This window comes from Anopheles gambiae, chromosome 2 (genome assembly GCF_943734735.2).
Source record: "Anopheles gambiae chromosome 2, idAnoGambNW_F1_1, whole genome shotgun sequence".
In the NCBI taxonomy this organism is placed as follows: domain Eukaryota; kingdom Metazoa; phylum Arthropoda; class Insecta; order Diptera; family Culicidae; genus Anopheles; species Anopheles gambiae.
The window spans coordinates 114,411,360-114,437,241 of NC_064601.1; the positions used below are offsets into that span (position 1 = coordinate 114,411,360).

The 25,882-nt window shown below is 48.5% G+C and overlaps 2 protein-coding genes and 1 long non-coding RNA gene across 3 annotated transcripts; 2 read left to right on the top strand and 1 right to left on the bottom strand.

Moving 5' to 3' along the window:
- The first annotated feature begins 449 nt into the window (after positions 1-449).
- Positions 450-2,159, top strand: LOC1269843 (tektin-1). Its single transcript, XM_308495.4, has 3 exons — positions 450-871; positions 944-1,459; positions 1,533-2,159. The coding sequence occupies exons 1-3, from the start codon at positions 726-728 to the stop codon at positions 2,110-2,112; spliced, it is 1,242 nt and encodes a 413-aa protein (XP_308495.4). The 5' UTR covers positions 450-725; the 3' UTR covers positions 2,113-2,159.
- Positions 2,160-2,195: 36 nt separating this feature from the next.
- Positions 2,196-9,445, bottom strand: LOC1269842 (E3 ubiquitin-protein ligase Bre1). Its single transcript, XM_308493.5, has 5 exons — positions 9,230-9,445; positions 8,389-8,877; positions 6,222-8,242; positions 5,876-6,067; positions 2,196-5,744 (listed from the first exon to the last, which is right to left on the bottom strand). Exons 2-5 carry the CDS (start codon positions 8,795-8,797, stop codon positions 5,172-5,174), a joined length of 3,195 nt encoding a protein of 1,064 aa, XP_308493.5. The 5' UTR covers positions 8,798-8,877; positions 9,230-9,445; the 3' UTR covers positions 2,196-5,171.
- An 8,542-nt stretch (positions 9,446-17,987) lies between these two features.
- Positions 17,988-24,581, top strand: LOC133391018 (uncharacterized). Its single transcript, XR_009764502.1, has 2 exons — positions 17,988-18,790; positions 18,914-24,581. It is a non-coding gene; the product is annotated as an uncharacterized LOC133391018 (long non-coding RNA).
- The last annotated feature ends 1,301 nt before the right edge of the window (positions 24,582-25,882 follow it).

Here is a 25,882-nt window from a genome sequence, read left to right on the forward strand (position 1 = left end):
TTTTTTATGTTTTAAAATACATTTTCTACATTTTTTGTCTTCTTAAAATAAAGAATAACAAGGAGCGGTTAGCAAATGGTAACAGTAAAGAGCATAGTAGGCGGCGAGAAGCATTTAGAAAAGTAATGTAAACTAATGTCGAAGCTGTAGCTGTTTCTTTCAACTCTAGCAAATGCAAATGGGTAAGAAGACAAAAACACGAAATCAACAAGAAAAATCGTGTTTAAAGAGGAAAGGATTGGAAAAGATTTAGATAATGCAAAAAAAGAGAAGGAAAGGAAAACAGTAGAGCAAAACCTTGTGTCCAACGGAGAAAAAGGACCGTGTAGTAGAGACCGATGGAGCAAAGCAATGGACGGATGAAACACAACAAGCCTCAAACGATGGTAACGATGTGTGCGGTATTTGATTTGGGAAAATATACGTTGAAAAACAATGGCATAGAACGAATTGTTGTGTAGTTAGTGTGTGGTTTTTGGAACAATTTGTTTCGATTATTTGGAAAAAAAGTGTGTTTGTTTGTATGCGCACGCACCGCACGGTAAATGGTCTGGTTGTTTCCAGTTTCGTTCTCTTAGTAGGCCAGTAAACAGCGCTACCCTAGCAACCGGCCCCGTTTTGTGGCCCAAAACGCTCAGTAGGCTGGTTATTCCTTTTCGAGCAACAAATCGTTTAACAAGCAGTGTAAAGTGTGCACCTGGCTGCAGCAGCAAATCTCCTTCAAAATGTCCGAAAAGTATCTTCGCCAGCAAAATCTGGTGCTGCTGCCACCGGAGCAACCGAAGTACACGCCGCGCGACTGGAATGCGAACAATCGGCGCCAGAATCTGTTCTCGCTCGAGCAGCAAGCACTGGCGGACCGTGTGATAAGGTGAGAGTGCCTTTTTATCACACAATTTTTATTTGCATTAACAACACGCTCCTCTTTCATCTCTTCTTGCAGCGAAAGTGATCGAATTATCGACGAGACGAAGCACACGACGGAGGAGAGCAAAAGTGAGGTCGACTTTCGGCTTCGCGAGCGCATCGAGGACATCCAGTTCCGGCGGGACGAGCTGCAGCAGCAGAAGAAGGACGCCCACATCGAGGAGGAAGCGCTGAAGGTGTACAAGCGGCGCACGATCGATGCGATCAACACGCTGCGGGAAATTGCGGTGCCCCTGTGCCAGAAGTGTATTGCGCTGCGGGAAAAGCGCACGGGCTCGGACCTGGTGAACGATGCGGTCGATCGGGAGCTGCGGAAGGAGCTGGACGTGACGGAGGGTGGGATCGCTTTGCTGGAGAAGGTGCTGGAGGAGACGGTGGAGCAGATCCGGCGGCTGCGGGCGACCATCTATCTGATCGACCGCGATCTGGCGGACAAGGACCGGTCGATCAAGATCGATGCGAAGAATCTGGAGCTGCGCCCGAACCAGATGGAGATGAAGATCTACGCCGGTCGGGTGCCGTTGGATCCTTAGTAAGGAGGGGGGGGGGCATCTTTGACTTCTTCCTTAACGGCGTACTAAACGTTCTTTTTTCCCCTTTGCCAGCAACTCCACGGACGAGGAATGGATCATGGTAACCAATCGGAACATTGAGGCAACGGCCAAGGAGATCAGTTCCGCCCAACCGCTGCGCTCCTACGTCGACCAGCTGCTGCGCCAGGTGGCCGAGGACATTCGCACACAGGTCGAGCGCACCAACGCCGCGTTCCGGGAGCGTGTGGCCGAAATGCGCTACACCAAAACGAAGCTCGAGAACGTGCACAAGGAAACGGTACGCCAGGTGAACGAGCTGACGCGCACCGTTACCCGGCTGGAGCGTGAGATTGCCGAGAAGGAGGGCTACGTAGCGTTGGCCCAAACGCGCCTAGCGAACCGTTCCCAGCGCCCCGGCATTGAGCTCTGCCGGGACAATGTGTACGAAGGGTTGAAGAAGGAGCTGGCCGCACTGCGCGGCACGATCGCCAAGCTGGACGGTAGTTTGGTCCGGTCGAAGGCGACCCTGCGCTATCTGCTCAACACGCAGGTCATGCAGGAGGAGGAAATCAACCTCAAGACGGAATCGCTACGCATCGACGAGGTGGACTGCATTACCATGCGCGAAAGTTTCAAATTTCAATCGTTTTAAATCAACCCAACAAGAACCGAAATAAATTAAAACCCCCGCGCGGCCCCAAAGAATCCTTTTTTTCCTTTTTGGGGGGGGGGGGGGGGGGGGAAATGGCTACAAGTTTAACGCTAGATAATAATGATTTGCTTTTATTATTTTTGTTGGTTTTTGTTTGTGTGTGAGTGTGTTTGTCGCGTTGTTTTGTTACCTTCTTTTGCTGCTTTGTTTTTTCTTACTTTCTTTGAGTTTTTCCTCTCTTTTTCTTGTTTGTTTTAGATTATAGTATCACTATCTTCTTCCTTCTAGCGCGTGTGTGTTTTCTTGTGTGAGTGTGTACTGTTTTGCTCTCTTACGTGTCCTTACGATCCTTTTTCTTTTTTTTCTTCTTCTTTAACATGCAATACAAGTTAGGAGTTGGTTGGTTGGTGGAATTGTTGTTGTTGTTGTTGTTTTTTTTGTATTTTGAAATTGCTATTAGTTTCGGTTTTACTTGTTGGTTCTGCTCGGTTGGATTAACCTCTCGCGGAGGCGGCACTGCTCTGCTCTGCTACTAACTAACGAATCGTGCGCCAACGATACAGCAAGTCCCGCGGTCTAACTCTATGCTCTTCTCTGCTGGTTGGCTGCAAATGTTTTGTTTTGCTGCAGTGTGTAAGTGTGTCAGTGTGTTTTACAGTATGTCCACATTAATTTAGGTTTCTTTTTTGTTTGCTTTAATTTAGATTTTACATTTTCTTACGTTCTCTCTTCTCGTCCCTTTGTGGTTCTCTCTTTCTCTTTCTCTCTCTCTCTCTCTCTCTCTCTCTCTCTCTCTCTCTCTCTCTCTCTCTCTCTCTCGCTCTTCCGACGAGGGCAGGGGTCCAGAGCAGTTGAACTGCTGTGTGCTGAGTGAGTGTCGACCCCCCCTAAAAATGCATCGACAGCGGTGGTTACTGTGAATGCATCGTGTGAGTGTTACCGGCGAAAACAGGGAAACATAGAAACCCGTGTGTGTGTCGCCTAGCAACGCATACCTAGCCCGTCCGTCCGTCCCGGGTGTGCTCTGTCTCATATCGCTCTCCCCACTCTCTCTCTCTCTTTCTCCCATTGTTACAATGGATTGAGTCTCTCCGCCACATGCCTTTGGGGCAAGCCGAGCAAGCAGCAGGTTGATTAGTATTAAAACGGTTAGAAAACGCGCTACTAAAACAGAAATCATTTGCATCAAGCCCAGTGAAGGGGGATGGGAGCTATATGTTTGCTAGTGCTGGTTAGCAAACAGTTGCCCACCTTCACTAACCTTCAATGGACCGGCTGAAGAAGAAGAGGTAACCGTTTGCACAGGCTACAACAACGGAGATGCGGTTTTTATAAAAGTGGAGCATTCTTTTTCTACCCTTAGCTTTTCACTCCCGGGTGCGCGATCGAAGCCGGATCGAATCCGACGACCACGACGACACGGGAGGAGGTGAGTGTTAGAGGCGTTCTAAAATTGTCCTATACCATATACCACCTCCCTCTCTCTCTCTCCCTTTGCGTGAAGACAGATGAGCTTCGATTCGAATTTCGGTAGTTTTGCGTGTTTTTGTTTTACTTGTTTACTTGTCCTCTGAATTAATATATATACTATATATAATCTGCCTTCACACACACGCGCACACCTACTACTTGCTAATTTCTATTTTGGAAATTTACATACTAGATTAAAGGAGGAAGGGGTTTTTTGTTAATATGATGATGCTTCGTCTTCCTCTTCCTAAGCCTTATCACCTACAACTTTCAAAAAAAAAAAAACAATCGCTCGAGCACTATTGCATCTTTTCCCCCCTCACAGGTTCGAGCTTGTTGTGCACCACTGCCAAAGGGGATTTTAGGGCGCTTTCGCTTACTCCGAACACCGGAACACGATGCATTCACAGTCTCTTCTTCCTCCTCTCCGGGAAATACCGGAATGCCGTACACACACACGCACACGCACGCACACCCACTCGTGGAGGTAGAGAGCCATCGTTTTGTTTTTCCCCGCGCGCTCTTCTGTCCGCAGAAACTGTGCCCTTGCCTAGCTTGTCTGGCCTGAATGAGGTTAATGATTCGCCGCACGAATCCGTGAACGAAGCGTGTATCCGCGGCGCACAGGGGCTGTACAGGGCGGGTTGCGATTGACGGAAGGGAAAGGGGAAGGACAGATAAAACAACAGTTCCTTACTTGGGGCACCTCTTTCTACAGGGAGGGGACAGACACTAAAAACGGGGGGGAGCATTTAAAGATTGGCTTATTAGTTTACTCTGTAGTGTTTTGGGGAGAGGCTTTACGAGTGAAACAGTTTCGTAAAAGAAATCGTATAAAACCTAGTTTAGGAAAATCTATCTAACATTCCCGGATTAGGGACGGCCCCTTCAATGCAATCCATCTACAGGAGCGGCATATGAAAAAGAGACTAGCAAATTGCTTCGAAAATTGCCCTATCTTTCCCCCCACTCGGCCGGTGCGCGGATGATGCGCCATTTGCGTTTGGGAAGTTGACCTCGATTGCCGTTTCTCGTGTTTTTGTTTTTTTTTTGCTAACAAAATACGTTGTGAAATAGATTCGATTGTTCCGGCCTGTCGGGAGGGGACTACATTCTATGCTTGAGGCTACTAAACATGCGCGTAATAGCGCAATAATAACAGTGTGACAACGGTCGGTTTAGGTTACTTCTCTTTTCGCGTCCCCGGGAACCGATTCAAACTGTACAACATTACTTTACATTACAACGGATGGAGTTAATGTCTGTGACCGGTCCCGGACACTTCGCGCAAGTCAGGCAAGTAAAGGAATCCCGTCCAACTTCAGGGCAAAGGTAAGGACTAGGGAGAAACGGCCCTGAACCTAGCAGAGATTGTGTTTTGCGGGGAAAAGACAGGAAGGAGAAGAGAACCAGCCGCACCAGTAGTAGTAGCGAGTGTGTGTGCTGTCGCAACCACCGGAAAACGCACCACCCTGTACGTGCCCACTCACACACATACACATACACACAGGTACACACACAGAGGCGGGGCGTGGGGAGAGACACACACACACACGGCGGCCGAACACCGGTCGGGCCCTTGCAGCGCCTTACGTCGACAGGTAGAGCCGGTGGTAGTCGTTCGCCCCGAACGCGCAGTTGCACTTCGGGCACTTTCGCTGGCGCGTCTCGTACCGCGTCCGCAGACAGTCGTAGCAAAACACGTGGAAACACTTGGACAGTACCGCGTCCTTCCGTTTCACCTTGCAGGACGGGCAGGTGAGCGTTTCCTTGTACTCGCGGATCTCCTCCAGCATCACCTCGTCGATCGTCGTGCCGGACATCTCGATCTTCTTCATCCGGTCCGCCTTGCGCCGGAACTGGGCGAGCTCCTCCTGCAGCCGCTTCGTCTTGTACGCTTCCGCCTCGAGCGAGCTCGTCTTTTCCGCCACCACCTGCTGGGCCTCCTTCATCTGGGCGTGGTACTTTTCGAGGTGCAGCTTCAGATCGGCCGCCGACTGGGCCGACTCGATCGCTTTGCGCTTGTGCATCTCCATCGCCTGCTGGCGGGCGACCAGCTCCTTCTCGATCGTCGTCACCGTGTTCTGCAGGATGCGTTCCTTCTCCTCGAGCTTTCGTAACACGACGTGCATCGCCTCGATTTGACTGTCGCGCGTCGTTACCTGTGGGGGGAAAGTAGGAATGACATTAGTACAGTGGGACCAACACAATTTCGCACACAGCTTGCTGCAAGGGCCATCCCGTGTGACAGCTGAAACAAAACGCAGTAGGCCAACGAAACCGTTCGGCTTACCTGATCTTCCAGCAGTTGCTTTTCCTCCCTGAGCAGCTTGTGCATCTGATTGGCCTTGATTCGATCGGACATGAGCTTAAAGTTTGCATCGTCCTTCTCGCGCAACTGCTGTATCAGTCTTGAGTTTTGCTCCTGCATGTCCTCGAACGCTTGTCCCGTCACTTCCATCTCGTTTAGGAGAGCCTCTTCTTCCTGTGAAGTGAAAGAGAAACCTGTTTAGAATGCTGCATACTTGCCTACCGAAGGATAGGTTGGTGAGAATGCTTAGCAAGGGTAGAACTAAACCAAATTGGCCGGGATATCAAAAAAGGGAACATAAATGGGTCAAAAGTGTTGGTTTCCGTACAAATGGTCGATAGCCGCTGCTCCAGCTACTGTCCGGTGGCTGCTTCTGGTTCTGGACCTGCTTCTGCAGCTCGTACTTCTGCTCCTCCAGCTGCTTGATCTTCCGGAGCGCCTCCTCGTCCGCCAGCTTCTTCCGGTCCTCCCGTTTGCTCTCCTGCAGCTTCTTCATCTGACACTTGAGGTCCTCGATTTCGGCGCACTTCTTCTTCTCGGACGCCATCAGCTGTACCTTGTCCCGCTGCTCCTTCGGCACGCCCTTGTACATGTCCAGCAGTAGCTTCATCTCTTTCTGATCGTTTAAAGCTTTCTTCAGCTGGTTGCGCAGATCGCGCACCAGGTCCGACTCGGCACACTTCACGCCCCGATGGTGGTCCGTCGGCCCGTTCGCCTTCCCGTCCATGCTGCCGACGCCGCCGCCGGACGATCCTTCCCGCTTCACCACCATCACGACCGTCCCGTCCGGGCCGATCATCTCCTCCCGCTTGATGCCGTTTGCGTCCATCTCGCCCTCCTCGCCCGAGTCCGACCTCGTCAGCGAGCCGGTGCTAGTGGCGCCGTGCCCGCCGCACGAGTTGAGCCCTCCGTTCGGGTCCTCCTCCTTGATCGCACCACACTGGCCGTCCCGGTCGTGCAGCATGCCGCCCGACTCTTCCTTCACGGACATACCGCCACCGCCACCACCTCCACCACCACCGCCCGCATCTCGCATCGAGTGGCAGTTTTCCAGCTTGATCGATTCGGCGTGCTGCTGCTGTTGCTGTTGCTGTTGCTGCTGCTGCTGCTGCTGGTGCTGCTGCTGGGCCTCCTGCAGCGCCGTCACCTTGCCCGTCTGCTCCTCCAGATCCTTCCGCAGCTTCGTGTTGTCCGCGGACACGTCTTTGTACTTTTTCTTATACCGCTGCACCTCGCCCTTCAGCTGGCCGTTGTGGTTTTGCAGCGAGAGGATGAGATGCCGCATCTCGTGATTGATCGGCGCCGTCTGCTCGTTCGCCGCCATGTTCTGCTCGAACTCGATCCGCAGCATCTCGTACTCCTTCCGGATCTGCGACATCACGTCCTCCATCTGGATCATGTCGCTGCGGACGCGCTTCTGCGCGATCAGCTCCTCGCTCTCCATCATCTCGATCTGGCGCAGGTGCTGGTTTTTGCTCGACTGCAGCTGGTTCCGGCTCTCGTCCAGCAGCGTCTTGATCTGCATCGACTCGTTGTACAGCACGGAGAACTGCGACTGCAAGCACTTGTACTCGGTCGTCTCGACGATCACCGACTCGGGCAGCTGCCGGATGTCCATCTTCAGCTTCTCCACCTCCTTCAGCGCCTCCCGGTGCTGCAGGTGCAGCTTGTCCAGCTCCTGCAACCGGTTGTTCGATAGTTCCTTGTACTCCTCCAGCTCCTTCTGCAGATCCTCCAGGTGCTGGGCGGCCACGCTCGTCATCGAGCCGGAGCCGCGCGACCCGCCGCCCGCCGACGACGCGTGCCGGCCGGATTCGGTCCCGCTGCCGCCGCCGCTGAGCGGATCGCCGCCGTGCAGCTGATGGTACGCTTTCAGCTTTTCGATCGCCTCGGCGAGATGGTTCTCGAGCTTGTCGTTCCGACACCGCACCTTCTCCAGCTCGTACTGCAGGTCGTCGATCTGGTTGCGCAGCTCGGCCGCCTCCGTCTCCTTGCCGTTCAGCATGTCCTGGTACTCGCTCAGCTTGAGCGATATCGTGTGGAACTTTTCGTGCAGCAGCGTGTTCTGCGTCTGCAGGTTGCGGTTCTCCGCCATCACGTCGATGTACGTTTGGCGCAGGGACTCGTCCAGATCGGGCGGCGCCAGGGCCGGCGATTTGCCGTCCTCCGATTCGCCCTTCAGCGCCAGCATCAGCTTCTCGTTGCGCTGCATTAGCCGGTCGAACACTTGGACGATTTTGGCCACGGCCCGCTTCGACACCTGCACCCGGTTCGCCAGCTTGTCGTCCAGCTCTTCCTTGTCCCAGGTCGATAGCTGCATCAGGAAGGAGGTTGTCACTTCGTTTTCATCTAAAGGGGATGATGGATGCAGAGGTAAACAGAGAGAGGGAGAAGAAGCAAACAAAAAGAGAGGGATTAGTGGTGGGCTCCTTCGATTTGCCAAACAGCAACGAAAGAATCCCTCCCGCCCGCCGTTCACTGTCATCTCAGCCTACTTTTGTTTTCCGATTCGTCCGCCGTTTCCGCGTCGAAGCGCTGCAGCAGCACGCGTATGTCTTCGTTCAGCTGGTTCCAGTACCGGTTGACCACGTTCAGCACGGCGTCGTCCTGCGTTTGGCGCTTCTCCAGCTGCTCGATCCGGGTGCGCAGCTCCGACTCGCATCGTATCCGCTGCTCGATGCGCTGGGCCAGCTTTTTGTTTTGGAACTTCAGCACCTTGATGTCCAGCTCCTCCAGCGTCGAGATCGGTCCGATAAGGTGTGGCTCGAAGTGTACCTTTTTGATCGGTGGTTGCAAACCGCCGCCGCCGCCACCGCTGCCCGTGCCAGCAGCGCCACCACCTGTACCGCTGGCACCGCCACCACCTCCGCCGCCGGCCGCCTCCTCTGCCGAACGCTTCGACATCGTTGCCCGGGGGGATGATGCTCCTCCGTATCCAGCTGACCGGAAACAGTGGGTAAACCTAGCAAACCGTACCGTGCGACCTGTCAACCCCAGGGTGCAGCCAATTTTGCGGTAGGGGTGTGCGGAATTGGCACAAGTTCCAAGTGGCAGAGACCCCGGTCGGAAGAGAAAACGGAAGTGGATTTAGTTAGAAAAATGGCCCTTTTTCGCTGCTGCCCGCGGGGGCACGATGGTGCCCACCGGCCAGCCGATGGTTTGCGGGCAGCAAATGTGCTTTTCCCATCAATGGTGGCAGGGAAAAAACCATCTAACAGCACATCTAACACCATCCTGTCGCGCTTGGGCTGAGCAGGGATGTGTTTTTTCTAGCCGAGCCTAGGCGTCAGCTGGGCGGCAAATGGACTATCTCTAGAGCGTTAGCTACACACTTACCTTAGCGGAAGCATAAATCAAGCACGTATTACTCTTTCTTTCAACAATTAAGTTAAGAAAAATGGAAAACGGATCACATCAACAAAGCCAAGCCAGCCAGTCCCGATTGAATAATAATAGCAATAATCAATGTTTAATCAGGGCAGGTTGGTACAGCTCCTCGTTTTCCTACCCACACACGCACACAACGCATGCGACAGGCGTCCGTGACAGCCACCGACAGCCACATCTAGCTGTCAAAGTGTGCTGCAAAGGAGGGGGCAATTGAACGAAGGTTTCGAAGATTGAAAAGTTTCAATGCGTTGAAGTGAGTTGTAAAATATTTGTTAGAGTAAAACCGATAGTTTTTAATTTTAGATGATAAAAAAGAATGCAACAACTGATCGTTTGTAAAAATCATACATTTTTACTAATCGTAGATTAAATACAAATCGAATGCTGAAAATCTTGGCCAAAACGATGAATTGTTTCGTAAAAGAAAATGTGTTCACTTATTATGTTTTCAAGCAAACATTGGCGAAACATTTCACAGGTGCGTAAATATGAAAACGGAATGTGGAAGACTTTTACCAAACCTGAGAATTACGACTCAATAATGAAGTTTTAATCACAAGCCTGTCTCATAAAGGAATTGTTGGAGTTTCTGGTGTTTATTTCGTTCTGCAAATTTCATCTTATTTTGAAAAGAAATCTATTCGCCACCGGTTTTTTATTCGACGTTAATTTGATGACAGAGCCAGCAGCAAATGTGACTGTTTCCGTCTCTTTCTTTTGCGTTGTTCCTTCTCACTTTATACTATGGAACTTGGAATGGACAAATGTCTTCATAGCGTGTAAAAATGAAACCAAACTATTTGGTGGAACATTCATTATTGTTGAACATTAAATGAGAGTAGTTATAGTTATTATGACTCAACAAAACGTTAAAATTTGTATGCCGGAGTGATTTTTGTCTGCTCATATCAGTATTATAAATTCTTCTGGTAGGAAAAGGTACCTTATATCCGGTTTCATATTTACTCACCCACACGTTTGCCGTGCCCATTGTGCCGAGCCCGATGCACTTTTGGCACTCGCGCGTGACGACTCGCTGCATCCTTCAACACACACTCACACACAACTTCGTAGCCTTTCAAAGCGAACGGTGGTGCGTGCGCGTCGTCCGCGCGTCGTTGTTTCGTTTTCTCATTTTTCGTTACTTCCACACACACCCACACACACACGCGCTGGTCCAAACTTTTAATGGAAATTATCAAACAAAATCAAACAGCAAGTCGTTGCGGGTGATACTAGAAGCGGCTAGAAATTGCCCTCCCTGTCGTGGTCGGCAAGCGACCTTTCCCAGTGGAAATGCGGCATGTGTGGTGCTGAGTGAGTGAGTGTGTGTGCTTTTTTTGTTGTTTGGTGTGGAGCTAAATTTGTTTTGATAGTGTGATATGATTTTGGAGTGTATGGGTGCGTGTGTGCGGGAACCAACGCTCTACTCATAGCGAGCTAAACGTGCCTCCAAGTTGGGAAATTGGCCGACGCCTCAGTACCGTGGCAAAAGAGCCTTGGAAATCGGTGGAAAAAAGGTGTGGAAATCGCGTGCGTGTGTCGGTGGCGCGTACCGACAACGCGTACACACAGCTGGCCTTTGCGGGGTGGCTGAAGGTTTAGTTTTTGCTTGTTTGTTGCTTTTCTGTGTGTTCGATTCGGTGTGATGCAAAACTAGGCACAAGCGCAAGGAGAGGATTGCATGAAGAAAAGCTTCTACGAGCGGCAACCACGGAAGGATACACAGAGCGAAAAGGATAACGTTGCGTGCGTGGTGGTGCAGCTGTGAGAGTCCAAGGTCTTGCAGATTTCGAAACGGTCCCTGTTCGTTCCTGTTCCGGGCCACAGTCCTACAAGGTAAGTCTGTGATAGTGGTGGTGATGGACTTCGTCGTCGTCCTGTCTTCAGATCGAACCGTTCGCTTTGGCTGTGGCTTCTTTGGTCGTTACCATGGCTACAATACAAAGACGAAGGAAAGGAAGGAAAATAGGAACAAAAATGAAGACAAAAGAAGGATCTGCCTCTGTGTGCGTGTGTATGCTGTGTGTGCGTTGGGTGAGTTTTCCTTTGCCGAAAAGGGAGTTTTCGCTCTCTCTCCCTTTTGCAAAGCAAACTCGCACAAATTGGAAAGATATTCTCCCTCTGGCCATACTCGCTGTCGGCCAGCTGTGAAATCCTTGTTCAAATAAGTCCGGTTTGGGAGGGGTCCGAAGCCGTGCGACGCAAGCAAGGACGAAGTTCCCTTTGAAGGACGTTTGAGCAACTGTGCAAGGCTTACGCAGAGAGTGTGTGAGCGAAAGAGAGCATTTACTCCAAATAATTATTATTCAAAAGTTAAAAAAAAAAAAATTTTACAAAGTAGTTTAAACAAAGAAGAATGATTTATTTTACCTTTCACTCTCTGTCTCCCTCTCGTGGGCTAACAAGCGAAATGTCCTAACAAATGTTTGATTGTCGCTAGCAACGCGAAAATGGGCTTCATGTGTTGAGCGAGTCTTCTTTCTGCTGCTCATTTTCCTTCACTTTCGAGAATGTCATTTCCATTTCATGTCGTTTGGTACCTTTTACAAAAAAAAACCTGCCCTTCACGCTACAACATAGGTGGGTGTCTCCCTTGCTGGGTCGATAATTGTCCAAGACATCAGACGTTGAGCTAAGGGGAGTGGAGCACAGCCGGAGCTAGTTAGTTACTGTTTTTGCTGTGTCACCGTCGTTAGCTCCAAACTTTGATAGCAAGCAATTAAAGCGTGGAATTAATGGGACATGTGCGCAAAACAAAAAGCGACGAAATGGAATATTCCTTTCCAAGAAGAAAGTGTGTGTGTGTATTGCATAACATCGTGTTCTAAACGAAGTTCTGAGGTTGGAAGAAGTTGCATAATTAAGTAAAATTACGTAGCTATTGGAGAATCTTCTTTTCCTTGTTCACGGTTATATGACGTAGATTCGGTCGTTAGAAAAGTTTTCTAAGCAACCTTTGGTTGCTATGTTCCAGATGAAAATCGAACCACGGCCGATTCTAATAGGAGCTCGGCACGTTCCCCACTAGACCATTGGACTCCTCTGGAAAGGGATCTATTATTTCCAAATAATATCGGATCATTGAATACTCAGAACTTGTTAGTGGTATAGTTACAACAATTCTTAGTATATGACCTTTAAAAAGAAAGGAAGTAAATGTAATTTCATTATATTCAGAGCTAAAAATATTTCTATTTTACCTTGGAATTTTGTCACCCGAAACAAATCTGTTTCCATGTATGTATTTCCGGCCCTCGGTTTTTGTGTTTTGCTTCTCTCTGCTCCAAAATGACAGCTTCATCGCAGTGCTACGGATTTGCAGTGTCCCCGCGTTTGTAGCAGTAGGGCCCCCGTCCGTATTAGGGTGGGAAATGGGGCCACAGCAACAGACGAAAAAAAAAAACCCATTCACGGATGCGCACCCGGCCTTAGTCGCGCTTAATGGAATCGGAGCGGATTAAAGCGTTTGTTCGGCGGGGTTGTGCCTCTGACCAATCGATAACCACGCCGCAGGCAGAAGCTGTGTGCAATGGAACGAAGGCACAAACACTACAAAAACACACCTTAAAAATCAAACGGTTTCATCTTTCCTCTGTCCGGAACCGACCGTTACAAGCGCCGGTAATAGAGGGGCGGGAGGGGTTTGCACGTTTCCGGATTAGGCGCCCGGAAGCGAGCAGCAGCAGCAGCTACAAGCACACAACCAGCTGGCAGGCGTCCGTCATCGTTCGTTGTGTTGTGGCCGACGGGCTCCCGGAGGGATAAAAAGATGTTCTGCGGGAGTTAATTTCAATCGATCGATCGGGTTCCTATTGATTGCGCTGTATTGGGGTTTGCAGCGGGCTTCGGGTGGGTGAGTTCAATGATTCTGCAAAGCAATTCCCCCACCGCGACCGTTACACCGGCGGACCAAACCGCTAGTTTTGGTGTTTGTTTTGTGTGCATTCCTTCTTCTACGATCCCTCGCGGGTGCATTGATAAGGGTTTGAAGGGGATTTGAAGGGTAAGAAGATTGACGGGGAAGCTCACCGTCCTCGATATTTTGCCTTTACACCTGGGCTAAAGGGCGACAAGTGAGAGAGAGGTTTCATATTTCACCTTACCGTAGCGCGCTCCCTTCTTATTAGGGATGGCAAGTGTGATGACGCCACTTGAAAGGTCTTTTCCTCTGACCTTCACTGCAAACTAACCTGATACCCTGCCACTAACGGGTGCCACTTTGCGTGGGTTGCATTTCATAGGAGAAAAGGGCTGATGATGGTTTCTTGGCGCTTGTGGCTTCGAGAATGACACATTCCAACATTTGTTTGAAGGTTTTCTGCCTGTGCAAGTCGTTCTGTTAGATTAGAACACATAATTTCGTTTCTTTTATACGACGCTCGTCGAAAGTGTTCGTCGTAAAACTTTCTCTCAGCTTGATGCTCAGTTTTATCTGTCATAAGTTTTCCAATATGCGACGTAGTTTTCCCTCCGCATCGTCGTCACAGGCACAGACACACAGGACACCTTTTACCTTACATTTCCGTCTACTACCGCCGCCCACGGTTTGATTGAGTTGAAAATCCAATTTGCCCTGTGCGCCCGGTGGTGTCCCTTTTGCATGCCTTTTCTCTTCCGTTGCTTCCGCGCTTTCCCCGCTTACCCCGTTGGGGGCCTGCGGGCGAAACACTGACAACACAATCTCATGTCGCATAACGATAAATGGTTTATCCTTTCTATTTCGCCTCCATTCCGCGTGACAATAAATACGACCGACAACAATAACGGTTTGCTTGGGACAGAGTCACAACAGTATGACATGTTTAGAGAGAGAGGTGTTTGTGTGCGTTCTTGTGTGGGTTGTGTAAGTGTGCCCTTAAACCATGGATCCATAACTCTTGTTGGGTTTTTGCGATATGATGGCGACGATGATGGTGTGCTGTCGTCAGCCGGTAAAGCACTGCAGCACGGTAAAGAAGATACACTTGGTGTCTGCATGGGCACTAGAACGCGTTTCGTTCGCGTTGCATTGCCCATGCAAATGAGCAACAGAAGTTGCCACAATAAGGCTATTTTTGCGCCTTTCTTTAGGTTGCATTCTACATGCCGCAGAGAATCGCCCCTTTCCGGTCAGGGCCGATAATAATGATAATAATAATAATAGTAGCCAAGGTTAGGTAATGTTTGCAGTCGTTGTTAGATAAATGGGCTAGCATTGTTTAAAGGTTTAGTTCTACGGAAGAAATAATCAGTATGCCAGAACTGTGTTTGTTTTTGAGGTTGCTCGTGTGTTGTCGCCATTGCTGCTAATGTATGTGTTGTGTTACGCTTTGCTGCTCAGTTTAGATAGCTTTTTTGCCTGTAGAAAGGATCGATACACAATGGGGTAATCGGTAAGCGCACGAGTGCGAACGCGCCTCAGGCAATTGGATCTCAAATCCAAGACATGATTTCGGAATTGGCTTTAAAAGGATTAAAAGCTTTTGTGCTTAGTGTTGTTGTTGGTCGATATCTATTCAGAATGGTCGTCTGTTGATATCATAACTTCCCCTTATAAAAGCCCCTGACACTTCATGAGAAAAGATATCCTGACCATTATGAACACGGAAGCCAAAGACAACACCTACATGGAAGCGGATAAACCTCCTGAAGAGAGAGATAACCATTCTTCGTTATGTGTGCTCAGACGTCATCTTATGGAATATTCATACAATGGCAATGTTACTGCTAGCGTATGTCTGCTATTTCTGGACCACTGCTTCAGATTCTTTTGCAGCTATGGCAGCTAGAACCCTGGTGGATGAATCATTCATAAGAAGCTTTTGGTTTGAATCTGCGAAATTGGTTGTCTGGAGCTCTTATTGGAAAGTGAAGTTTAAGTAGAGGATTTATCTTAACAATGGAGTGAACAAATATAATCGCTTTCTACTGCAATGTAACTTCCTATTCCATATTTAAATAGATGACTTGCATGTCGGCTTGTCATTTCCTATAAAAACTTTGTCTAAATTAATTCCAAATACGTCTCTGATACCAATGTCACACCAACGTCAGAGAGTCGCCACTGTAGCCTTGCTGGTTCGATGCCCTCGTTTCTCGCCAACATAACGTTCACGTAGCAGCATTTTAGGAAGTGTTAAGCGTCTTCTAATTGACCCGTGTCTCACCGTCCCTCTCATTTGAGCGTCCCTTTCAACCTTTGTTTTAACGACTGTAATGTAGAAAAAAGTAAACGGAACTTTGAATATCGTACGGTCATCATCTTACTCTCAAAACCGGTACGGATCACACGGATACAAAGTATCAACAATGTACGAAGCATAATCAAATCGATGTCACCTGCATTTAAATCCTCCGTTTCTCACTCTACAATCTGTGGAGTTCCCAACATGGCTTGACACGCAAAAAAAATCATCATAAGGCGCCCAGTTTGTCTGAAGGAAAATGCAGCATGGTTGTTGCGATCTTCCATAAAAGGCAAATCGGTTTCTGGGCCGTCTGGCTTGGACAATTTACGATTGCTACAGCAGGCCGGTTCGTCTTATATCCGGTGATTTGTGGGATCGTGCCAACCCGTAGACAATGTTGCTTTTGGATGGTGGTGGTGTGTCTGCTTTACGACTCCATCCGCTGGACATTCGCAACATTCGGCCTGGCAAAGGTAGCGTTTTGTCATTTTAATGGTGTATATTTGTTACCCTTCTTGTGGCTGTGCTCTTAATCGCTGTGGCTAGGAAAGTGCTGTGTGACTTACCATTGACCATTGAGCAAACTACTACTTTGAAAGCCATTTTAAACCCTCTCTTATAGGTCATCTAAAGGTCCGATGTCATGGTGTTCACAAGGTTACCAGATGGGGACTCAAACATTAAACTCCATTCAGCAGCGTCAGTGCCTTATCATCATTGCTTCAGTTTTGTTGCTTTTTTTTCTTACTAGATCTCCCATGCATGCGTAACAAAATGAGTGTTTTTGTTGCTATCAACATGACGTCTCGCTGTAATCAGTCCGTGTAGGAAGGAGCGTGAAGGAAAAACGGTTAGCATAACGGATGTGTGCATTTGAACAGAAAATAACATTTAATGAGTCATTTGTTGGGGTTTGCGGTGAGAAGGAAAGCGCTGAGAGATGTAGAGGGAGAGAGAGATGTTAGTCCTCCTCTCTGCAGTCGAATTATGAGCTAATCATCCTTTATCAGTGGGTTGAGGAGTGTAATCAAATTGTTGTTACTCCACCATACAAATCTCATGCAAGTGATTCTTTATAACCTTCTGTGAAGTAAGTGATCCTCGTAAGAAGCTGAAGTGTGTTGTTATTGGAGAAAGATTTGACGGAAGCGCTTTGCACGTCATAACGTCTGGTACTGAGAATTGAACCCATGACAGCTTGGAGTAAATGTAATAGAGCACGTCGATTTACCACTACGACTATGCTGGCTAACGTATCTCTTGTGCTTATATTGTAGGTTTTGTTCAGCCAAAACACTAGATTCTAGATTAAAAACTGGTTTCCATCTTCTCCGAAAGAGAAATCGAAAGTAGCTTCACAAGAAGTCAAAACTAGAACATATAAATTAACCCATAAAGTCACCGTTGACAGCAGTTATGCTATTAATGAATTCTTAAAACTAAACACCGACCATAAAACTTCCCATGCCGTCGGAAGCGTTCGATTCTTGAATTCCTTCTTCTTGCATCGTTTTACTCTTCACTTCCGCCTGCTATTACCGTTCGCGTAAACCAGAAGCGTAGCGTTCGTGCTGTCGATTTCCCCCCCAAAAAAAACAGAACATTCTCAAGTTTATGAAACAAGCGGCAAACATAAATCAACAAATTTCGGGCTAGATATAGTAGTAGCGCATCGCGCGCCCATGTTTTTCGCTGCTCCCCCAGTCGACTGGTCTTGTTTGAGAAAGGAAGTCGATTTTTCGGAAGTTTAAATCTCACCACTTCCCAGCAAAACAAAAGGCCTGGCCACACGAGGCCCAGATTCTAGGAGTAGGGCAAGCGGAAGGGATAGTTATTTGTTGAGTGTCCGCTTGTAAAGCGACGGTAGCCGGGCTGGCTCGTTCACCATTAATTCGTGTAACGTTGCATCCCCCAAACGTCCGGAGTGCCGGGAAGAAGAGGTTTAGCACAAAATGAATGATGACAGGTTTTGCTTCGGCGTCGGCTTCGGTGCCCCGTGGCGGAAAAAAGAATAAAGCCATCAGATCAGGGGCTTCTGCGCATAGCTGCGGGTGCTTCAGCTTCTTCAGTACATGGGACGCCTTCAAGGGGATAGTTTCTAGGAAATCCGCTACTTTTTAATGATACATAAAAACTCTACCATGTTCAGCGCTGTTCTTCGTCTGTTGCCCCATTCGGAATTGATCGATGTCATCCGTACATTGAGAGGACATTGCGAAAACAAATTAGCTTTTTTTTGCAAGCTGGAGCTGGAGACTCTTCAGGTCGTTGCACACACAGTACTTGACCGTTCATTATGCTACCCATGATGTCGCTCGAATGCATCCACTGAGTGGGCTTTTGAATGTGAAGCATCCTTCGGGAGGGCTTAGCTACTTGTCCTGACCTAGTATTTAGCTATTTTGTTCCGACTTCCCGGAGCGCTAACGAAGCTCTCTTGCTCGCTCTCTTTCGCTCTGTTCTTTGCTGATTGACATCGCAACAGAGAACTGTAAATCAATTATCATTTCAGTTATGCTGCTGCCTGACTGACACGCCGGCAACCGTAGGTATGGGTTCGATGTCGCTTCGCATTAGCTTCCCCGGTTTCGTCCTCGTCTCGCCTTTGGTTGGTGGTGCCTCCGATCGATGGAAGAGGGCTTTGGGTGATACTTTTACCAACAATTTACGATCTATAACCATGAGGCCACTGTCACTGTCTGGTCTTCAAATGCGCGCAGCGTAAACAGCGGAATGAGTGCCCGCTCGATCCAATTAATGTATCATCAATCGCAATTAGGGAAAGTGGTTGATATAGTGGGCACTTTTGGGGCTCGCTCATTGCGCGGTCATAGCGGTTAGAAAGTGAGCTCTAGTTGACGGTTTGAATGATTTCATATACGTCCGTACAGAGCCAATGTTGCAATTGAAGTTAATTAATGCTTATACAGCAACAACGATCTTCGTTCTATTTGGTAATATTAAGCCTGTTTTCTCTTTTCATCTCACTTACAGGTAAGAGAACGTGGCGCAATTGTTTGTGGAATCTAATTACGACGAGCTCTGACGTATTGATGGGTGAGGAGCTACAACGAGCTCGAAGGTGTATCGACTGCGATCGTGGTGGTGTTAAGCAACTAGAGGACTAGAGCCGACTCTCATTGGTGCCCATCAATCCGGACGTTCTGTTTATTTAAGAAGCAGTTTCCACGACCGAAATTGCCTCATCTTCACCACAGGATACTTTCCGTTTTGTGCGCGCCACACTCATACAAAATCAACGTTGCATCATAAAGACGGCACAACGACGGCGCCTCTGGTACGATCCATCAACGGATCATTGAAACAGTGAATATTGGTAATTTTTACTAATGCAATGGCCGCATTTCCGCGGCGGCTGAATGTCGGTTACTTTGCTATTTGTGCTTTTATCACTCACACTTGCCATTATCAGTCGTTTGCTTCGATTGTATCATTGTAGGAAATGATCGCTAATGGAGGAGCTGTGGATTTAAATCCTTGCCTCCCCGCCTAGAGGTGTGTGCGATGCTGGGGTTATGCAATCGACCGTGTGCTGCATTCGAGGATCAATTTACGAGAAGATTATGAACGACACCGAGCGTAGAAGGAAGCGTTTTTTTATTGGAAGGAAACGATTGAATTGAAATGCACAGGCCAGCGCTCGGATGTAACCGTTACGGAAATGGACAACAGCAAAATTGATGATGCACTGATGGACCACCCCAGCGCGCGTGTGTGTGTGTGTGTGTTGGGCTTTTCTTTCTGTTTGTTGCTTCCGCTCGGAGTTGAGGCAGAAGCGCTCGGCTTAAACCTGTGAACTCGACACCGCGCTCTCTTTGCGCAGTTGCTTGCGGTTACAAGATGGCCCCAATTTTAACGACAGCCACCCGCCCGATTGCAGCAGTACGCGGGGCAACATCACCATTGCCCAACCCCGTTGATGACTTTTCGGGTGGGTTGGTCGGTTGTTTTGTCGTGGAAAATTGCCGCCATCCTTTGGCTGCAAACCGGGCGTGTGCAACCGGGCGTAACGATTTGGCCCTCTTTCGCGCGGGACCAAAGTGACCGGCGACTCCCTCACCTCAGCAGCGCATCCGCAGCGACTGTCTACTCAGTTACCCACTAGGAGTGTTTTGGGGGGCGGTAGTTATTTTCCTTTAATTTTCACAAATTTCGACAACCGGCAAACGGTTGTTGCTGCGCTGGCTTTCTTTGCGGGGTCGAACAGGCGGTGATGCAATTTTAATGGAGACCTTTCTCCCGCGAGGTGTGAATATTTGGGTGTCCAACTCCCTGTCGTTTGCTACGCTTTGTTCCGCTTGGTGTTGGTGCATTTATTTTGTCCACAGCAACACAGCCCCCATCAGGGGGGAGTGCATATGTTTATTTATTTTCTTTCCTTTCCTGCCCCCAACCTGGTTTGCTGCGGACGAACGGTTGATTATGATGCTTCATTATGCTCCATTTACTCCATTCTTCGGCTCGGTGGCACGAGTAGGAAACATGAAGGTTGGAGGTTGTAAACTTTCGCCTTCAGATGGGGTTGAGCAAAAAGAAGGGTTGTGTGGAAACACGTTTTGGAACACAAAAAACCCCTCTGAAGCCACAAACAAAGCGCCACAGTTCATAAAGCGATTCATTACGTTTAAGTGATGGAATCATTACGCGAAGTCTTGCGCGGGTTTTCTCTAATGTTAGTTTCATTTGTTCGTGCGATGTGATTATGGAGTTTTGGCTGGAGTGTTTGATTGTGAATAAGAAGCACGAACTAAAGCGTCGCTCGAGAGGTGTGGCTTTTAATTAGAGCATCCATCCATTTCACAACTGGTCATGGTGCACAAACTGCGAACAATATTGCACCAACCAATGGCGATGATGGCGGTGTGTAGGTGGAGGAAACCATCACCAGCCAATGCTGCACCACTCGAACAGTTGTGTGGGAAATGGAGCCGGCTTTAATGAAGTTTTGAAGTTTGAAGGAAAACTGTGAAAAGTACATTGCTAAACATCACAACAACACGTTCTCTGTTGACGCCAAACTCCCCCCGCACAAACAACCACAACAACATCAATCTACGCAATCCATAATTTCATTCTGACCTCGTGCCGCACACCCGCATAACCCCCGGCCGCAAGACGCAGAGCACCAGTAGAGTGTTTGTGTTCGTGTGTAGTTTTCGGTGAATCTTGTACCCGCAGATCGGGCCGGCCTTAAGTGAGTGGTCTTATTATCCACTTAAAAGTAGCCGCCGATACAGCCGCCGGGCGAACCATTTTGCAATACACACCAATACCAGCATCGGCCACCATATTTCCGCGAGATCCCTTTTTTCATACTGTGTGGAGCATTATTTTGCGTTCCAAGTGTGTGTGTGTGTGTTTGCTGATGTTTTCGTGTGTGGAGAAGGTTTATGCTGCTGGTTCGGGCTGACTGATTTTGGACTGCTGCGAACGTTTCGTTGCAACGTTGCCGTACTTCTGGATGCATCTGATTGGCTGACTTTATTGAGTGTGGAAAGGAGAATAATCCAATAAGAAATATAGGCAGATTTTAAAGCAATATAATACAATTAGATTTTAGAGAACACCAGAAGCATCAGAGCGAATGGCAAAAGGGAATTGCTTTTTCTAAAATAAACGACACAAAAAGATCAGAAGGTATGAGAGTAAGATCGCGCCTGGTAGCTTAGCTGCACATCGTGCAGATCGGGGGGAGAGGGTTAATATGCTTTATGCACTATCTCGCATCACGCCTCTTGACACTGTGCGCACAGATCTCGGGTCGCGACGCGGCCGGCTGCCCCGGGACGGACGAGGGAACCACGTTATTTATAAATATTCATGTTTGTGTTTACTGTCTGCGATGCCGGTTTCTTGTGGCAGATATGTTAGACGCTTCCCGCTTTTCCCTCACGCAAAGCCGCATATGGTCAGCCATTGAAGCATAGAGTTCGGGCGTGTGCGTGTGTTTGGTTGTATGGTTTATGCGCTGAACGTTCATCTGGAGATAAAGAACGCATCCGCGCACAGGCACACACATGATCGAGTGCGAGCTACTGGATGATAGGAGCAGAAAGCCTTCTGGCATGCGTGTCTGTGTCTGCTGTTGCGTGTGGAAAACATTCTTTGCCACTCGGCGGCGGTTAACATTGGCGTTGTTCCAATCCGCTGGCTTAAGCTACACGACAGTACGCGCACGAGATCGTGGGGAGCAGAGATGCCGTGTGCCGGTCGTAATGCGCGGTAATGATGGTGCATTTTTATGCTAGATATGATTCTTGTTTGTCCTGGATTACTTAATGGGTGGACTGGTAGAGTAGCATGAGGCTCTACCACAATAGCTCCACAACCATGTCAAACGGGGCAAGCACTAACACTAACGAGACGGTTCTTGCGGTGCGTTTGTTGCAGCTATAAATGAATGTTTAATTTAATTAGCTGCACAAGACGGACGCAGCACAACGCGGATACGCACATGCGGCGGGAGTACGCGTCAAACGCCAATCCACCGAATCCTCCCGCTTCCAAAACGGTGGCGACGGCGGCGGCGGGTCCATTTCGCGGATTGTTTCAAGCTATGAAGTCGCCCCGCGAAGTTGGTGCTATTATTAGGCCGCGGCGCAAATGACGGGGTCCACGTACAGCGAGCGAGCAGTCGACGTTTAAAGCCCTCTTAAATCGAGCCAAGCAGCAGAACGACGGAGTGTGTTTGATGTTGTGCACTGGTTGTTCCCTTTTCCTCGTGAAGCGGGGCAACTTTTTCGGGAAGATTCATGGAGAAGCATGGGAGCCATAATTGATATGAGTTATGATAGTTTCGAGTGCAGTTCCGAAGGTAATTGGTTTGAACTTTTCGGAAGCCATTGGACCCGGGAAGTCCCTCCTTACGTTATTGCGGTGGCCTTTTGAGAGATTTCTCACCGCCCAAGTTGTTGGGGGAGAAGTACAGTTTACAGCCTCTTGTGTGTGTGGGTTTTTTTTTGGTGGAGAATAGCATAACAACGTCCTCCTCTTATTCAGCTGCACTCCGAATCTTAAGTGCTTTCGAATACTGACTCCCCCGAATACGGCGTTTTGGCTTGGCGAAGGTGTGTGTGTGTGATGATTTATCGTTTGAATGGGAGCGAACCGTTTTGATAATGTGAATATGCGGTAGTAGCAGTAGAGTAGAGGGTTTTATTTCCTAATCTACTGTTGGAGCTCGTAAAACGAAAGGCATAAAAATGGCGCAGAAGAAACGCACGCGGGAGACACGCGCAGTTGTAGAGCTAATCGGTTGAGATTTGAAATGACTCCGTGAGAGCTGCAGGCTTTATTTGTTGGAACTCTCTTGTTTAGGTGTGATTTGTGGTCATTTTTTTGTTGGGGGAATGGGTTTTGTACGGAAGAAGATACGGCCAAGAATTAATTACCATTTTAAAGGCTAATTTGGAATAAACGGTAGTTTTTGTGTCACAAATTATGAGGTGTTGAGAGAAACAGAGGCTGGATTAAGATTTTGAGATGAGATTGTGTACGAACTCCACACGATTCATATCGCTGGTGGTTAGCGAACATTTTTGGGAAAACACTTCCAATTAGTGTTGAGCTGCACAACGAAAATTGAAACCACTAACCAATGATAAATCAACCAAACCGTGAAGGGGTTAAAAGGCTTCGCTCATTATCCTCCTCGTCGTCCGGAAACTCCAATTAGTTCGATTGCTCACACAACCACCATTCGATACATCAATAAAATAATGTTTTATTGCCAGTGAAAGTCACACTTGCATTTTTAATAACCCCCCTTTGAGGAGGGGAAAGGTCTAGCTTGTGCTTGCTCGTGTGTGTTGTTCACATTTACAATAATTCGGCAATGGGTTTTACGTACGCCCAAAATAATAATAAAAACACAACTCCTATATGGCTGCAATCCACACGTGCCCCTCTCTTTTAACGACGGGAAGCCGACGTTGGGGGAAGTTAAAACAGTAACTACACGGTAGAGCTAAACCACGGGAAAGTAAAGAAAATGAGACAGGGCAGAAAAATTAAGCTGCTCAAATCCTTCCTTCAGCTTCCTTTCACGCTCTGTTTTCTTGTTAGTTATTGTGTGTGTGCTTGTGTTGACTTCGTATGTACACCCGCGGTGTGTGGTTTATTGGTATCAGTTTCACTTTTGTCCACGTGTTGCTGGAGGATGTAAGGTGGGAAAAGCACAGGCTGGTGGAGACATGTTGTTTTTATAATGTTCGATTACTTATGTGAACATATGGGCTCTGGTGTACGAAAGCGCCCCTCAGTCAGTCTCACTGTTACACGATACGATCTCACATCGGGTTGTGGGTCTATAGAGTAGTGTAGTAGAGGCACTTGCTATAATCAACAGACCATAAATTAATGCTGCCCGCTCGTGGCCCGAAAAAGGTTAATAGATGCTCGCACATTAGGAAGCGATTTGGCTCCGGACTTCTCTGATGGACCACTGACCTTCATCATTGCTGCCCCGTCAATCAACCCTGCCTAAAGGGAGTGCAAAACAAACCCCAAAGCTGATTGGTACGTTCGATAGGAGGGTGAGTTTGAGTGTGTGTTGGATCTGTGCAAAGTGCCTCGCGCCGCGGTACGGTTAACGATTCGCCTTGAGTCACTATTTTCGGAAGCCTTCTTTTCGATTCCACCGGGTTGAAGGACGCTTGAAGAGAGGCCCGACAACGGTGGAAGGGAGCGAGTTGTTGCTAAAATGCTTCTTGTGTTGTTTTTATTGGAGAGATGTCTTCCTAACGAAAGCCCAGGGTATCTTGCTGCTGCAGCTGGTACCCGTTTTCATTCGCAACTGCCTGATTCGCATGCAGATCTGGTCCGTTTCTGTGTGTGTACGGGACACGTTGTTTACGGAAAACGGGGGCTAGTTGTGAAAAGGTATCGATTTACGGGGCCGAGTTCTCGCCCGGGCTGCTGTACGTGACACAGGCGGGCTCTCAAGTAGGTCAGACGTCTTCCACGCGCTCCTCTCTCGCGTGCTCACTCGCTCTGTTGGGCAGCTGGACCTACCCTAACCTTAATGTCCGGGAGATGTCCGGCAACGACGGCGCAGCGTGCGGTGTACTTTCTTCTTCGCCTCGCCGCTGCTACATTTGCTACAGAAACACATAAAGAAAGAAACAGTTGGGTCAGTGAGAGTAAACGCACCCGTGTGTGTGTGTTGTGTATGTCAGTGAAGGGTGTGAAATCAATTATCACAAGCGCGAATCGTGATTGGAACACTTTCGACCCCCAGAGAGATGTTGTAAACTGTTGTGCTTCTTTCCACCCGGACTCCACCAGGTCAGCAGCAGCCATGTGGAGCAACCACCGATGGCATTTACTTACCTACTGAAGGCCACACCTGAAGCAGGAAAAGAGCGGTCGTCTTGTGGCTTGTGTTTGTTTTCTGGTGTTTTCATGACTCAGCTCTGCCGGCGTCGAGCGATCGTTCCTTGCGAGGAAAAGGTGAACGGATAGGATTGATTACGCACGGGACGCGAGAGTCGAAAGTTGGACGAAAATAGTTCACCAAGCCGTCGTTAGTGCAAGACTAAATGAGTGCAAGAATGTCATCCTTCCTCCTTCTGTGTCTTTGTACGGTGCGGCGGCAAAATCCGATTAGAAGCGGAGTTTCAGTCTTGCTGTCGTCAGTGAGATAGTTTTCTTTTATTTTCCTTTTGGTATTTGGGCTGTCTTCCCCAGTCTTCCCCTTCCCAGTTCCCAGGCAGAAGCGCAATTGCAACAATGTCTGGTCAATGTCTCAACCTCCGGCGAAGCAAGGTACACACTGCTCGGTGAAGGTTCCGCCCGACCGAGTGGGGCACGCGTTCGGAACGATTTTTCTTTTCACCGTACAATATCAAAAAGCAATGCAGAGAATACAAATTCAAGCTACCAACTACTAAGCTGCTGGTTGCAACTGCACACAGCTGCAATCGGTAGAAGCGTGCTTTCAGTACAATTTTTCGGGACGAATCGAAAACTTTGCGATTTCTTTGTTCGGCGCTTTGCTGCCACTGGCGCCAGCGACGAAGGTGACTGGTAGTTTGGCTTGCCTTCCCCCTGGCCTTTCCAGTGTGGCAATCTGATTAAGATCAGCAATAGCAAGAAGACACGAGGCGCAATGGCAATGTAGGTCAGAAAAGGTTTATCCGACGCTTCGCTTCGCCTCTGCGGCGCAACTTTTGCACAACTTACTACGAACGAGCGGGGATTGAAACGCAAACGAAGTTATAGTTGGGCTCCAATATTGGATTGGGTTTGATTGAATCGATTGATTTAAATCAATGAAATTAACTGCTCGAGGGAGCAGCAGCGCGCGAATGTAAACGCCGATCGTTGGTTTCGGATTGAAATTGGGATTTGAAATATGACAAATGGGGTTTAAAGGTACGAAATGATGGTTGTTTATGTTTGATCCTAG

Excerpts from the sequence above, each read along its gene's own strand:
- LOC1269843 (XM_308495.4), top strand. The coding sequence starts at position 726 with ATGTCCGAAAAGTATCTTCGCCAGCAAAATCTGGTGCTGCTGCCACCG. Across the intron at positions 872-943 it reads CTGGCGGACCGTGTGATAAG|CGAAAGTGATCGAATTATCG; the intron begins GTGAGAGTGCCT and ends CTCTTCTTGCAG. Across the intron at positions 1,460-1,532 it reads CGGGTGCCGTTGGATCCTTA|CAACTCCACGGACGAGGAAT; the intron begins GTAAGGAGGGGG and ends CCCCTTTGCCAG.
- LOC1269842 (XM_308493.5), bottom strand. The coding sequence starts at position 8,797 with ATGTCGAAGCGTTCGGCAGAGGAGGCGGCCGGCGGCGGAGGTGGTGGC. Across the intron at positions 6,068-6,221 it reads GCAGCGGCTATCGACCATTT|GAAGAAGAGGCTCTCCTAAA; the intron begins GTACGGAAACCA and ends TTCACTTCACAG. Across the intron at positions 5,745-5,875 it reads AGCAACTGCTGGAAGATCAG|GTAACGACGCGCGACAGTCA; the intron begins GTAAGCCGAACG and ends TTCCCCCCACAG.